Here is a 15,287-nt window from a genome sequence, read left to right as displayed (position 1 = left end):
TTTGAAGCTAACACGGATGTATTGTTTTGAAAAAAATGAAAATCACACTATTTAACTTTGATTTAAGACTCTTTGCGAGAGATAGGATTCAAATGCAGAAACCAAAGTAATAGATCTAGTTATCAAATTATTCAAACTGCAAACATCTGTCGAGAGCTTGAAAAAGAAAAGCCATCCAGGTATTTTACAATCTACGGTAATCTTTTTTAGTATCTTACTGTGTTTGAGTATTGTTTTTAAATATCTTGATAAATATTCCAATCATTAGTGTGGAATCTTCAGGGATTCAGGACCCCAAAATTTGTAGACAAGGGAAACCAGTGTCCAAGGTCTCTCCATTTGAAGGTTTTAATATTGCCCAGTACTTTCTGCTGCCATAACACAAGACTGGCAAGAGAGAAGGTAGTACAATAAGGATAGGGCAGGCAGAGAAGGCAGACATTTGGGGTCCTCTTGCCATTCATCCCCTGCCCCATCCTTTTAACAAATTTGATTATGTGAGGTACAGACAGTGATGATGGCCAGGAGGCAAAAAGCTAGTTAGCCACGAGAGAGCAACAGAGATGGGAGAAATGCTCAGTTTTGTGGGATGGTAGAAAATACATTTTTGCAGTTCATCCTAAAAGATGTTCAGAAGGGTCTTGAAGGCAGGATTTGAACGCAAGAAGTGACATTGATAGAGAACAAAAAATACTTTGAGTCAGAGGTGGGTTCTGGCTTACTTCGCTGCTGGTTCTCTCCTTGATGCACTGCACAGGTGCGTGGGTGTGCTTTGCAGGCACGTATGCATATGTGCGGTGCTGTAAAACCAGCTTTTAAAGCAAAAAACAAGATGGTGGCACCTATGATGCCGCCAAGAGAGCCTGTTTGGGGGCATGGTAGGCCTGGGTCGCGGCCTGTTCTAGTGACCCAGGCTGCCAATTTACTACTGGTTCCACAGAACCAGTCCAAAACCACCCTGCTTTGAGGACTGAGGAGATCAGAAGCAACTCTTGCCTGATTATGCTTGCTGCTGTGGAGAAGGCAACAGTGGGAATAAGTGGTCATGGGATTCTTTTCCTTCCATTCTTCTGCCAATTCTCATCAGAGGTGGGGGACTTGGCTTCTGAGCTATCTCAACATTGGGAGATTCATCTGAGAGTTAATAGCAAAAACATTAGCAATAACATATACCACTTCATAGTGCTTTTACAACCCTCTCTAAGCAGTTTACAGAATCAGCATATTTCCTCCAACAATCCGGGTCCTCATTTTACCCACCTCAGAAGGATGGAAGGCTGAGTTAACCTTGAGCCGGTGGTGAGATTTGAACTGCTAAACTACAGCTAGCAGTTAGCTGAAGTAGCCTGCAGTGCTGCACTCTAACCACTATGCCACCCCGGCTCTAAGTTGAGCTCTACTTATGCACCTGTGTCCAGTCCTGTGCTTGTTCGTCAGACGTAAAACCCTGGAATTCACTTTGTGCTTTCTACGCTTTGTGTCCAGAGCTATTGCCTGAAGTTATAACCTACATCCAGGTCTTTATATAAGATTCAGTGGCTTTATTTCTAAGTGAACCTATACAGAGAATATACATAAACTAAGAATGGAACTGAGAGATAGTATTTGCAAAACTCTTATATTGTAGATGCATACACAGAATGGTTCACATAACTGCACTTCAATTTATTATGGATCATCTTTTTGATTTTAAATATATTTGATTTTATCCAGGAATAAGAATAAAATAATGCATTGCTGTTCATCGTTATGAGAATTATTTTTAGCTGGCATTTACCACTCCATCAGAGTTGCATTCTCTCCCTTGGGAGAAAACGATTTCAAGTTCAATATTGCTGGGAAGTAATATTATTCAGTCTCACTTTTCTAACCTTCTGGAATTTTGGGATAAAGAAATCTAAAATGAATATAACACAGAATAAATGGAGTCTGCTTATATTATGCATCGTTTTTAAATGCTGGGATTGTTTCAATCCTTGTAACTCATTGATTTATTTTGATTTATAGGCACAACATTTGTTTCCACAATGCCTGAACTGTGAGTAAATATCTTATTTTCCCCATTGGCCAAGATATCCTTCATTCACACATAGTTCAGATTCATCTTCTGAATTTAGAATTATTGCATTACTGGCTGCCAATCAGTTTCCGGTCACAATTCAAAGTGTTGGTAATGACCTTTAAAGCCCTACATGGCAGTGGACCAGAATACCTCGGGAACCGCCTTCTACTGGCGAAAATGCATGCTGAATTCTGTTATTGCCAATATTTACAATCAGACTGGAACATTTTGAGGTCAAATACATTTTAATTAGGTTTATAAATCAGTTCTGTGAAGCAATCACTAGATGGCAGGAAAAAACCCTCAGTGATTTTCCAATGCAGCAATGAATTCCATAAATGATTAGGCTGAGGAGTTGATAAGGATATTTTTTACCTAAGGAGAGCTATTCTTTTGTTTAAAAAATGTGATTACCTCATACTCAAAATCTGGCAACTCACCAGTCAATTATTTAAATGTCAGTCCAATTATAGATGTGATCAAATATTAAAATAAAAAGTACAGTATTGTCTGACTCTAGGCTTTAGTATTTAACTTATGTTTCCATTTTATGGAAAGCCCTATAGCAATATGCAGCCGTGAGAGAGACACAAAATTGTACTGAAATCTTAAACATTTTTAGTCAGATTCTGGTTGCATTCACCCACCATTCTTAACAAAAATATTACAAAATTAGCACCCTAATTCCCCTGAAATACTGAGTTTGTTTAGTTTTAAATTAGCATCTTGTGTCTATATTGTATAGACCAGAAAATGTATTTCTTTAGTAAACAGAGAAAATATATTGTCTGAATGGAGTTTCTTTCTTTAGCCCATGTTACTAGACCTCAGGGACCACCTTCTGCCGCATGAATCCCAGTGACCAGTTAGGTCCCACAGAGTGGGCCTTCTCCGGGTCCTGTCAACTAAACAATGTTGCTTGGCGGGACCCAGGGGAAGAGCCTTCTCTGTGGCGGCCCCGGCCCTCTGGAACCAACTTCCCCCAGAGATTAGAATTGCCCCCACCCTCCTTGCCTTTCGTAAACTACTTAAAACCCACCTCTGCCGCCAGGCATGGGGGAATTAAGATTTCTTCTCCCCCTAGGCCGTTTTGGTTTTCTATATTAAGGGGTTTTAATTTGCTTTTAGTATTGGATTATTATTGTATATTGTCTATGATTGTTGTTAGCCGCCATGAGTTTTCGGAGAGGGGCGGCATATAAATCCAATAAAACTTGAAACTTGAAACTTAGGGTTAGAAGGTTAGGGCACACTTTGTTAGCCTGCTGCTCTTCAGATGTTTTTGGTTTACAGAATTATTGACTATCTTGAATTCTGAAAATTGTAATTCAAGACATGAGGAGAGTACATGTTTCAGGATGGCTACGTTAAAGAACCATAGCAAAATGAGATCATTGTGATTATTAGTAACAGAGGCTTATGACTTTTAAAGAGAGGTTTTAACAAGGCTAATACCACAGCTAATAAGACAACACCAGATAGGAAATCCATCCTGATCAATGCAGGTCTCCAATACGATGGGATAATAGTCTTAAAGAAAAGGAAGAAAAGCCATAGCCAAAACAAGGATCAGATAGCAGAAATCTCAGCCAAAGCAGGAATGGAATTTCAGAAAGCATGAATCCCAGCGACCAATTAAGTCCCACAGAGTGGGTCTTCTCTGGGTCCCATCAACTAAACAATGTCGCTTGGCGGGACCCAGGGGAAGAGCCTTCTCTGTGGCGGCCCCGGCCCTCTGGAACCAACTCCCCCCAGAGATTAGAATTGCCCCCACCCTCCTTGCCTTTCATAAGCTGCTTAAAACCCACCTCTGCCGCCAGGCATGGGGGAATTGAGATACTCTTTCCCCTAGGCCTCTACAATTTTATGCATGGTATATGTGTATGTATGTTTGGTTTTTATAATAATGGGTTTTTAACTGTTTTTAGTATTGGATTATTATTATATGCTGTTTTATTACTGTTGTTAGCCGCCCCGAGTCTGCGGAGAGGGGCGGCATATAAACCCAATAAACTAATAAATAAACTAATAAACAAACAAACAAACAAACAAACAAACAAATAAATAAATAAATGCTAGATTTGACCCTACCCAGTTCCATTTAATAATTTGTTATTATAAATCATATTTATTTGTCACACATCTCATGATTTGGGTGACTTTGATATAAAGTAATGTAGGAGGGAGGGGCATTCATATTTGTTACTTAACCCTATAATAAAAATAGTTTTAATATTCACAACTTTGGTATTCAAGTATTTGATATTCCTAAGAGATCTGTAAGGGGTGTGCATAAGCGCACCATCGTGCCTACCATCCCTGTCCTACTGTCTTATTGTCCAAATTTACCTATACCTACTTGCTTTTGTTTATGTTTATACCATACCTATTATCATGTACACATTTTGACAAATAAAAATAAAATAAAATAAGTCTGCTATACCTTTAAAGAATCACTGTGGAGTTCAGCCTGATAAAATGTTTTCACTCACTCATATTTTCAGTATCTTGAGCAGAGTATTACATTTCATATATTCATTCTGTTCTTTCCATTTTTCTCCCTTTCTTCCTTCTCCCAAATGAATTTCTGTAGAGAGGTAAGTACAGTTCCAGGATTTGTTTTTCTTAACATTTGCTGGTATGAATATATGATTATCATTGTGTTGTTGAAATGATGCCCTTGATTTCTTTCATTTTCGCTCTTTAGAGGAAGCCCAAGATCACAGCTTCACGCAAACTCCTTCTCAAGGTGAGTCATGATGATGCAAGTCTTCATGTGTTAATTAAAGCAAGGTATTCTTGGACCAAGGGTGGATTCTAACTTATCTCACCGCTGGTTTGCTTCTTCTTCTGCCATGTGGACGTGCCTGGTGGGCATGCGCGTGCTTTGTGCATGTGTGTGCAGTGCCAAAAAATACTACTCCCCCAAAAGCCAAAAACAAGATGGCGCCCTCATGCACAGTGTCGGAAACCCAGCTTCTGCACATGCTCAGAAGAAAAAAAAAAGATTTAAAAAGATGGCAGAACCCACGGACCAACACTGACTGAACCAATTCTGTGATGTCATTGTGATATCACCAGCAGGTTGCTACCTCATGCACAGTGTTGTAAACCCAGCTTCTGCACATGCTCAGAAGAAAAAAAAATATTTAAAAAGATGGCAGCACCCATGGACCAACGCTGACTGAATCAATTCTGTGATGTCATTGTGATGTCACCAGCAGGTTGCTACCTCATGCAGTGTCGGAAACCCAGCTTCTGCACGTGCTCAGAAGAAAAAATAAATAAAAAAAGATTTAAAAAGATGGCAGCACCTGTTGTGTCCAGTAAACAGTTAGGTTTGGTTACCCGCCCCTTATTCCTTGGGCGGGAAAATACACATACTGGATTGGTTGGCCCAGCCTGGCAGCAGGGATATAAATAGCTGCCAGGCAAGGCCATGTTGTTGTTCTTGCCGTTAGCTCTGTTTCAGTTACCGTTACAATTCTCTTGTGTAATAATAAACCCTTCTCATTGTTCCTGACCTACGCTGCTTCATTTCAGACAACATAACAGCACCCATGGACCAACACTGACTGAACCAATTCTGTGATGTCATTGTGATGTCACCAGCAGGTTGCTATCGGTTCTGACAAACTTGTCTGAACTGGGAGGGACCTACCTCTGTCTTGCATGGAACTGTACAGAACAAATACTTCTGTGTAAATTTAGCACAACCTTTCCAATTTTATCTGCTGCTCATTTGGTGGCAGAAGATTGGAGAACTGGACAAAGGCTTCTGCCTTGTGCATTATGCATGGGAGTTCTTCATAAGCCTTTCTTGCAGCTGATATTTCAGTTCAATAGTGAAAAAGGTGTCAAATGTTTCCCTATTTTCCCCCCATAGAGTTTGATGCTGGCTAAAGCCAAAGAAGAATGGGAACAAGAACAAGTGGACAAACAAGGAGAGAAGGAGAGATATTTGGCAGAAAGGATAACATCTCTGCATGTCAGTGGGCTTTCCTACTCCCAACTCCAGGTAGATTCTTCCTTTAGGGAATGGAATGGATGCCTAAGGGGACATGTTGCGTTACACAGGACTCTAAGGCCCTGCATTAGGAAGTTTAATTTGGAACTCCAGTTCATGCCATCTTTTCCCTTCCCAAAGAGTGGAATAATACATATATCATTCAGGTTTTTAATTTTTTAAAAAAATTGTACCTTTATTTTTTTATAAATAGCTCAAGGTGACTCTTTCTTCCACCAGTTTTTCCCACAACAAACTTGTGAGGTGAAATGGCTGCATAGCTAGAGGTCTAACAAGGAGGAAGAGGCAGATTGTGATCCCGCTGTATAGAACGCTGGTGAGATCACATTTGGAATACTGTGTTCAGTTCTGGAGACCTCACCTACAAAAAGATATTGACAAAATTGAATGAGCTACAAGAGTGGTGGAAGGTCTTAAGCATAAAACTTACCAGGAAAGACTTAATGAACTCAATCTGTATGGTCTGGAGGACAGAAGGAAAAGGGGGGACATGATCGAAATATTTAAATATGTTAAAGGGTTAAATAAGGTTCAGGAGGGAAGTGTTTTTAATAGGAAAGTGAACACAAGAACAAGGGGGCACAATCTGAAGTTAGTTGGGGAAAAGGTCAAAAGCAACATGAGAAAATATTATTTTACTGAAAGAGTAATAGATCCTTGGAACAAACTTCCAGCAGACGTGGTTGGTAAATGCACAGTAACTGAATCTAAACATGCCTGGGATAAACATATATCCATTGAAAGATAAAATACAGGAAATAGTATAAGGGCAGATGGACCCTGAGGTCTTTTTCTGCCGTCAGTCTTCTATGTTTCTATGTTTCTATGTCACATCACGCAAAACATCATCTCAGACAAATGGTTATCCAGCATCTTCTTAAAAACTTCCAGTTTTGGAGCATTCACAACTTCTGGGGACAAGCTGTTCCACGGATCAATTGTTCTAACTATCAGGAAATTTCTCCTTAGTTCTAAGTTGCTTCTCTCCTTCATTAGTTTCCACCCATTGCTTCTTGTTCTCAGGTGCTTTGGAGAATTGTTTGACTCCCTCATCTTTGTGGAAGCCCCTGAGATATTGGGACACTGCTATCATGTCTCCTCTAGATCGGAACAATGTCTAATCAATGTATTTGATCCTATATATTCCCCCAATGAAATATCAGTTAGAAATAACCCGATCTGAAGCCTAGAGAAAACATCCTTTAACATTTCCCCTTTTTAATTGTACAGGATCTGTGCCGGGAGCTTCATGAAAAGGTAGACATTGTGGATGAAGAGAGATATGACATTGAAGCAAAGTGTAACCATAACACACGAGAGGTAAAAAGATGGAGAATGGTTCTTATTTAAATTCTCAGATAAAAATTATACATGAATACAACCCCCCCCCCCCCAGTAAAATATCATTGTCTATAAGAAAATGTCCAATACACATTCGGTGACAGCCTTATGATGCAATCTTAAAGATCCCGATCTAGTTTATCCATTTTTTCCCCTAAAGTGGATTTCGGACCTGTGCTTCTGACTGTTGGCATAAGAGAACAAGAATTGAGCATTTCCTGGTCTTAAATGGCAAATAGGAATAATGAACATCTCCAAGATTTTCCATAAGAGTTCTGGATTGTTATTTTTAAATATGGGTTCCAGGCTAATGTTCTGTATATATGTTTTCTTGCTAGAGTTCTAATTTTACCTTTATCAGCGGAATAATAAAATGTGTGCAGACTGAAAGCAAGAAAACTTAGATTTATAAATCAAGGCTCCTGTGACAGTTTTTCCAGAGGCTACTGAATATTGTATTATTTATATTACTTATTATATATTATTTTATATTATATATTATTTTATATTATATTATTTATATTCTATCTTTATTATTCTTATAAATAAATCAAGGCAGCTAACATACCTAATACAGAATGCAGAATACCTTTTAGTACAAGAACACCTCCAAAGCATTCCTCCTTGTAATCTAGCTCAGGGTTCTCCAACCTTAGCAACTTTAAGACTTATGGACTTCAACTCCCAGAGTTGCTGGCTGAGGAACTTTGGGAGTTGAAGTCCACAAGTCTTAAAGTTGCCAAGGTTGGAGAACCCTGATCTAGCGGATGGGGTGGATTCCCAATACCATTTTCCTGGGAAAAGACCATGCCGTTTTTTCCCTGCCCTTAGACCTCATATGATATATGATCACCTATATTGCCCCTTCTGCAGATTAAAGACTTGAAAATGAAGGTGCTTGACCTTAGGGGAAAATTCAAGCGTCCTCCTTTGCGCCGTGTCCGTGTATCTGCAGATGCCATGCTTAGAGCTCTGCTTGGCTCAAAGCACAAAGTCTCTATGGACCTGAGAGCCAACCTCAAGTCTGTCAAGAAGGAGGACACAGAAAAGGTCAGTGGCTGGAAATCCCACCTTCTGTACCGTATATCCCATTTGCCATGTATTTGGGTTTTTTTTAATGTCATCATGAATAAACATGTTTTTATGTTATGTTTTATGTTAATCTTCTTTTATAGAGCCACCTGAGAGTGAGACAGGTGGCATTTAAGTTTAATCATAAATGAATAAATAGATGGTCCTTGCCTTTAATACACTGCTTAAAAAATAAGGGGAACACTCAAATAACACATCCTAGATCTGAATGAATGAAACATTCGCATTGAATCCTTTTTTTCTGTACAAAGTTGAATGTGCTGACAACATGTTAAATCGATTGTCAATCAGTGTTGCTTCCTAAGTAGACAGTTTGATTTCACAGAAGTTTGATTTACTTGGAATTCTATTGTGTTGTTTTAAGTGTTCCCTTTATTTTTTTGAGCAGTATAGTTTGTAAATGAACATTCTTAATAGATTGAGGATTATAGAAGGTGTTTTACAGAGGTGGGTTTCAGCAGGTTCTGACCAGTGGTGGGTTTCTACTGCTGCGGTAGGGTGCGCTGTTCTGGTAGGGGCCCACCAATTGCGTAATTTGTGCCTGACAGCTCTGGTCCTGTCTTTGCCAGTCCGTCATGTGGCACCGTCCTTTAAAAAAAAAATGGCCTTTTTTTTTCTTCCTGATCATGCACAGAAGCAAAATCTTGTGAGGGGATGCTCTCGTGCACAAGATGTCAGCATTTTTTTTAACCAAAATTACCAAAATTGTGCACACACAAGCATCCTCTGGTGAGATTTCAGTGATTTTTTTCTTCCTGCGCATGTGCAGAATTTTGAGAATTTTGAGAATTTTGAGAATTTTGAGAATTTTGAGAATTTTGAGAATTTTGAGAATTTTGAGAATTTTGAGAATTTTGAGAATTTTGAGAATTTTGAGAATTTTGAGAATTTTGAGAATTTTGAGAATTTTGAGAATTTTGAGAATTTTGAGAATTTTGAGAATTTTGAGAATTTTGAGAATTTTGAGAATTTTGAGAATTTTGAGAATTTTGAGAATTTTGAGAATTTTGAGAATTTTGAGAATTTTGAGAATTTTGAGAATTTTGAGAATTTTGAGAATTTTGAGAATTTTGAGAATTTTGAGAATTTTGAGAATTTTGAGAATTCTGAGTCACATGACTGCCATTTGCAACTTTCCCAGCCAGCAATGGAAAAAGTCAGATTCATTTAATGACCACATGATTTAGTTAACTGCAGCGATTCACTTAACAACCATGGAAACCAGGTTTTAAAGCCAGGTATGACTCACTTAACAACCACCTTGTTTAGCAATTGAAATTCTGGTTCAAGTTGTGGTCGTATATTGAGAACTACCTGTAATGAACATTTGTAGATAAGAGACAACTGAATTCAAGTACTTGATTAAAAAAATGAAGAAAAGGGCATATCGGCCATTGAAGTATCTATATATCTTAAGGATGACAATTTAAAAGAAAGAGTTCAAACAAGCCACAAATTAAGAAATATGTTACTGTCAAGTGAATTAAACAAGATTTATCAGATCTATAGATAAGGTAAAGGTAAAGGTTCCCCTCACACATATGAGCTAGTTGTTCCTGACTCTAGGAGGCAGTGCTCATCTCCGTTTATAAGCCAAAGAGTCAGTACTATGTGAAGAAGTATCTGTAGTCATGTGGCCGGTATGACTAAATGCCAAAGGTGATCCCTATTTTCCTACTTGTATTTTTTACGTGCTTTTGAACTGCTAAGTTGGCAAAACCTGAGGCAAATAACAAGAGCTCACGCCATTACATGGCACTAGGGATTCGAACTGCTGAACTGCTGACCTTTCGATGGACAAGCTCAGTGTCTTAATCACTGAGCCACGCTATGCATAGGACCAAGTAACGATATCATTGCAAATACCATTCTGGGATAGTAGTCACTCAATTCACAGGAAACATTTTTAGCAGCCTGTCATGAATAACATAATGCAACTATTTCAACAGTTTATATTTTATTGTACTGATTTCCTTGGAAGAAATATCAGTGCTTCGACCTGTATATATGAATCTATCCATGCTTTTCCAACATCAATGATAAATAGAGAATATTTCATAATAAGAAAATGCACATGGCTAGTTTTGCAAGGCTCTTAATGAAGGAAATGATCCAGGCCTTTTTAAAATAATAATAATAATAATAATAATAATAATAATAATAATAATAATTATTATTATTATTATTATTATTATTACACATAGTCCTTCAGATCTGAAAAATGTTAGCATGTGGTAAATTCCAGACAGAGCTAGCCTGGACACAGGCATATATTCCAGTGATTAAACAGTACAGTTTAGATTTAAATTAGAAGATGCTTTGATTAATATCCTTTAAATCTTGATTAGTATATTCATCTTTGCTCCCTGAATGCCAAATACTACTTTTTTCAAAATAACAATTTTAATGTGGGGTGCTTCTTGAAGAGTTTATTGGTGCTCACCCTGTCTAGATTGTATTTTCTGCATATTGATTTGATTTGATTTGATTTGTATGCCGCCCCTCTCCATGGACTCTGGGCGGCTAACAACAATGATAAAAGCAGCATGTAACAATCCAATACAATCAAACATACATACAAACATACCATGCATAAATTGTAGAGGCTCAGGGGGAAAGAATATCTCAGTTCCCCCATGCCTGACCGCAGAGGTGGGTTTTAAAGAGCTTACGAAAGGCAAGGAGGGTGGGGGCAATTCTAATCTCTGGGGGAGTTGGTTCCAGAGGTCCGGGGCTGCCACAGAGAAGGCTCTTTCCCTGGGTCCCGCCAAATGGCATTGTTTAGTTGATGGGACTTGGAGAAGGCCCACTCTGTGGGACCTAACTGGTCGCTGGGATTCGTGCAGCAGAAGGCGGTCCCGGAGATAATATACTAATATACACCAGGAAACTTGCCAGTACAATATATACACTATATTAACTATGTTTATAAAGGTTTAGCCATATGACCTTATTGACAACCACACAATGTATTCCTCACCTTTCTGTTCATATGGCACATGCAGAGTTTATATCGTGTTTAAGGCGAACTACATTGCCTTAAACACGACCTAAGCATAGTCCCTAAAATCATTTGCTACAATGTCCTTCCTGTCAATGACTTCAGTTTCAACCACAACAACACATGAGCACATGACAGATACAAACTTAAAGTAAGCCGTTCTAAACTCGAGTGCAGGAAATACAACTTTAGTAACTGAGTAGTTGATGCGTGGAACTCACTACCACACTCTGTAGTATCATCACCTAACCCCAAAACCTTACTCTTAGACTATCCACTGTTGACCTCTCCCAATTCCTAAGAGGTCAGTAAGGGGCATGCATAAGGGCACCAGAGGGCCGTCCGTCCCCTGTCCTAATGTTTCTTTTATACTAGTATCATGTATATAAATATTATTATATCTTTGTATACCACCAATACATACTTGACAAAACAAACAAATAAAAATAAAGAAAGAAATATATCTTCATCTCTACTTGTACAAATTAACCCTTCCTCCTCCAGTAAGGATTAACGTTTCGGTTTCCTTCACAGGAACGTCCAGTAGAAGTGAGTGACTGGCGTAAGAACGTGGAGGCCATGTCAGGAATGGAAGGCAGGAAGAAGATGTTTGATGCTGCCAAATCACCCACAGGACAATGAGAAGTATGCCCTTTTGCCCAAAAGCATCCTTTAAAAATATTTCATCAGCATTGCTAAAGGTTCCAAACTCAAAGCGGATTTGGTGCTTGATTAACACTTCTAATGTCAAGATCTTGGATGCAACTGTTTTAATGGCCAATTCAATATAAAAACATCAGGCACTAATCAGCTTTATCTACTTACCTGAAATAGTTCAGGTAGCAAGTGAGTCAGGTTGCTTGGCCTTAAAAATCTAAGCAGAATCACACCTGGGAGATCACCAAGAAATACCAGCATAGGCCAGACTTGAAAATAAAAAACAATTACTCTCAAAAGCAATGGTAAATTACTTTATTTATTCATTTATTGGATTTGTATGCCGCCCCTTTCCGTGGACTCAGGGCGGCTAACAACAGTGACAAAAAACAGACTGTAAAAATCCAATACTACAACAGCTAAAAATCCTTGTCATAAAACCAATCATATATACAAACATACCATGCATAAATTGTAGAAGCCTAGGGGGAAAGATTATCTTAATTCCCCCATGCCTGTTGGCAGAGGTGGGTTTTGAGGAGCTTACGAAAGGCAAGGAGGGTGGGGGCTATTCTAATCTCTGGGGGGAGTTGGTTCCAGAGGGTCGGGGCCACCACAGAGAAGGCTCTTCCCCTGGGCCCCACCAACTGACATTGTTTAGTTGATGGGTCCTGGAGAAGGCCCACTCTGTGGGACCTAACTGGTCGCTGGGATTCGTGTGGCAGAAGGCGGTCCCTGAGATAAACTGGCCCGGTGCCATGAAGGGCTTTATAGGTCATAACCAACACTTTGAATTGTGACCGGAAACTGATAGGCAACCAATGCAGAGTGCGGAGTGTTGGTGTGACATGGGCATATTTATGGAAGCCCATGATTGATCTTGCAGCTGCATTCTGCACGATCTGAAGTTTCCGAACACTTTTCAAAGGTAGCCCCATGTAGAGAGCGCACTTCTCTGTTGAGTACTTCTCTAGCAGAGCAAAGTAATTTTTTGATTTCTAGTTCTAACCCTAGCCATTTCCCCTATTGGTAAGCTCTTTAGTTTCACTACAAGGCTAAATGATGGACCATTGGTTTTAGCAAAGGAAAGTTGTAACTTTACAAATTTAAGCCTGATTGTAGGTCTGACCTTTTCTAATTTATCCAGTGATTTAAATGTAAATAGCTGATTTTATGGAACAGTTTAATAAACATACAAGTCAGTTTATTCTTATGAAGATTCCGTGAAACATAACATATGACGTAATTTAAAAACAACCATGACTTTTGTTAATTTCTCACTGCTTTTCTTCTGTCTGGTCCTTACTAGTTTCAAATGATAAAATTGCCTGCATCTTGCATGTTCATTGCTTTCTGCATCGCTATACAATCTGGTTGCAGTTATTTATTCTGATGTCTTCATTAATGTGCATTCATGTATTTTATGATGGCATTTGTGTTATGGAATAGCATAACAAAACTAGCAATAACAGGTGCTTGTAGAAAATTGTGTGCTACTAGACCCCCTAAAGAAACTAGCGCTCTATGTTATGAATATTCCTCATGGTTCCCAACTCTTCATTTCAACCATGGAAAGCATTTTGTTTTTGTTATTTAACTTCACTCCTTACAAATCACAGCCTTGACTATGACAGCATGTGCTGTTTTTTAGTACAGATGTGATGTTGTAGATGTTTTTTCCTACTAGTTAACCAGTATTCTGCATTTTCTATCTATTTCAGGCCATATTTCTTTCATAGAAACAGGAAGAGCCCTTCCATAAGCCTACGCGAATCACTTTTTTTTATTCTTGGTGCTTCTCACCCTTTTTCTGCATTATCTATTCTTCCACAGCATGTTTGGGTACTAGGCAATCATTCATTTAGTGACCCTTTGAAGTTACAATGGAACTGAAAAAAGTAATTTATGGCCATTTTTTACACCTATGACTGTTGCAACATCCTTGTGATCATGTGATCAAAATTCAAACACTAGGCAACTGGCATGTATTTATGACAGTTGCAATGCCCCAAGTCATGTGATCAACTTTTGCAATCTTTGTACAAGCAAGGTCAATGGGGAATCCAGATTCACTTAACAACTAGGTTACTGACTTAGCAACTGCAATGATTCATTTAACAACTGTAGCAAGAAAAAAAATGTAAAATAGGGCACAATTCACTCAACAACTGCCTTGCTTAGCAACAGAAAATTTGGGTTGAATTGTGATCATCAGTCAAGGACTACCTGTGTCACAATTCATGTCATCACAACCTGATTCATGCCATCAGGCCAACAGGAACACTCGCCTTCTTCCTAGTACATGTCCATACAATGATTATTGCCACAATCTATCAGTACAGTACCATCTCTACCTTGCAGAAAAGATGGGAACTCTGAGTTGATGGCATTGGAAATGCGTAAAGAAAGCTAGTGCTTTATCTGACATCATTTCAGATCAGATCTCTGCTCAAGAGATGCCATTGTGTACTGACTGAAAGCCCAGACTGGAGCTGCAGAGGCTTTTAATGCCTGATTTATTCAGCAAGAAAATCTTTCGGCCTGTTCCATGAAATACATCTTTGGATATGTGACTATATTTTCTAATACTCCATTAAAGAAAAACAAAACGAGTAGCATCAAGAACAAATATTCAGGTTCTGTGTTTCTTTTGATTTTTTCCAAATCATGGCAGGTGGACTGTATTATTGCCTGTGATATGAAGTTTAATTATGGTGGAGATTCATGACCTGTATGTAGTGAAGGACTGCAAAACTTTTTACACCGTGGATGTAGCTTACTTTGTGGGAGTGGCTTGCCAGCCATGTGACCAGGTGGGAGTTGCTTGACAATCATGTGACTAGGGTGGCTTAAAGGGCATGTGGCTGGCTTAAAGGTGGCCAACTTGACATCACTCACATCAAGGGTTTGGGTAAGGGCTAGGGTGCCTAGCCTCTCCTCACCTCAAAGAGATACAATTTCCCTATCTATTTACTATTACTGAACATCCAAAATATACAATTTAATTCTATGTATATATGCCATATGTGTACATACATATTACACACAGGCGCACAAATATATACATTGTCTACTACATAAACTATATGTGTATGTACACACACACA

The 15,287-nt window shown here is 38.8% G+C and overlaps 1 protein-coding gene across 2 annotated transcripts; it reads left to right on the top strand.

Annotated features, from left to right (window-relative positions):
* The first annotated feature begins 4,772 nt into the window (after positions 1-4,772).
* TNNI1 (troponin I1, slow skeletal type) lies at positions 4,773-14,312 on the top strand. 2 transcript variants are annotated; one of them, XM_070745707.1, is made up of 6 exons: positions 4,773-4,811; positions 5,949-6,080; positions 7,320-7,409; positions 8,304-8,480; positions 12,058-12,168; positions 13,902-14,312. In XM_070745707.1, the coding sequence occupies exons 2-5, from the start codon at positions 5,955-5,957 to the stop codon at positions 12,163-12,165; spliced, it is 501 nt and encodes a 166-aa protein (XP_070601808.1). In that variant the 5' UTR covers positions 4,773-4,811; positions 5,949-5,954; the 3' UTR covers positions 12,166-12,168; positions 13,902-14,312. The 2 variants fall into 2 exon arrangements, with proteins under 2 accessions (XP_070601808.1, XP_070601807.1); XM_070745706.1 differs by lacking the exon at positions 13,902-14,312 and having other exon boundaries at positions 12,058-12,477.
* The last annotated feature ends 975 nt before the right edge of the window (positions 14,313-15,287 follow it).

The sequence above is a fragment of the Erythrolamprus reginae genome, chromosome 3 (genome assembly GCF_031021105.1).
Source record: "Erythrolamprus reginae isolate rEryReg1 chromosome 3, rEryReg1.hap1, whole genome shotgun sequence".
Taxonomy (NCBI): Eukaryota; Metazoa; Chordata; class Lepidosauria; order Squamata; family Dipsadidae; genus Erythrolamprus; species Erythrolamprus reginae.
This window is presented reverse-complemented; position numbering and strand designations above follow the sequence as displayed.

Coding starts and splice junctions, on each gene's coding strand:
- TNNI1 (XM_070745707.1), top strand. CDS start 5,955: ATGCTGGCTAAAGCCAAAGAAGAATGGGAACAAGAACAAGTGGACAAA. Junction 6,081..7,319: donor TTTCCTACTCCCAACTCCAG/GTAGATTCTTCC, acceptor TTAATTGTACAG/GATCTGTGCCGGGAGCTTCA. Junction 7,410..8,303: donor GTAACCATAACACACGAGAG/GTAAAAAGATGG, acceptor CCCCTTCTGCAG/ATTAAAGACTTGAAAATGAA.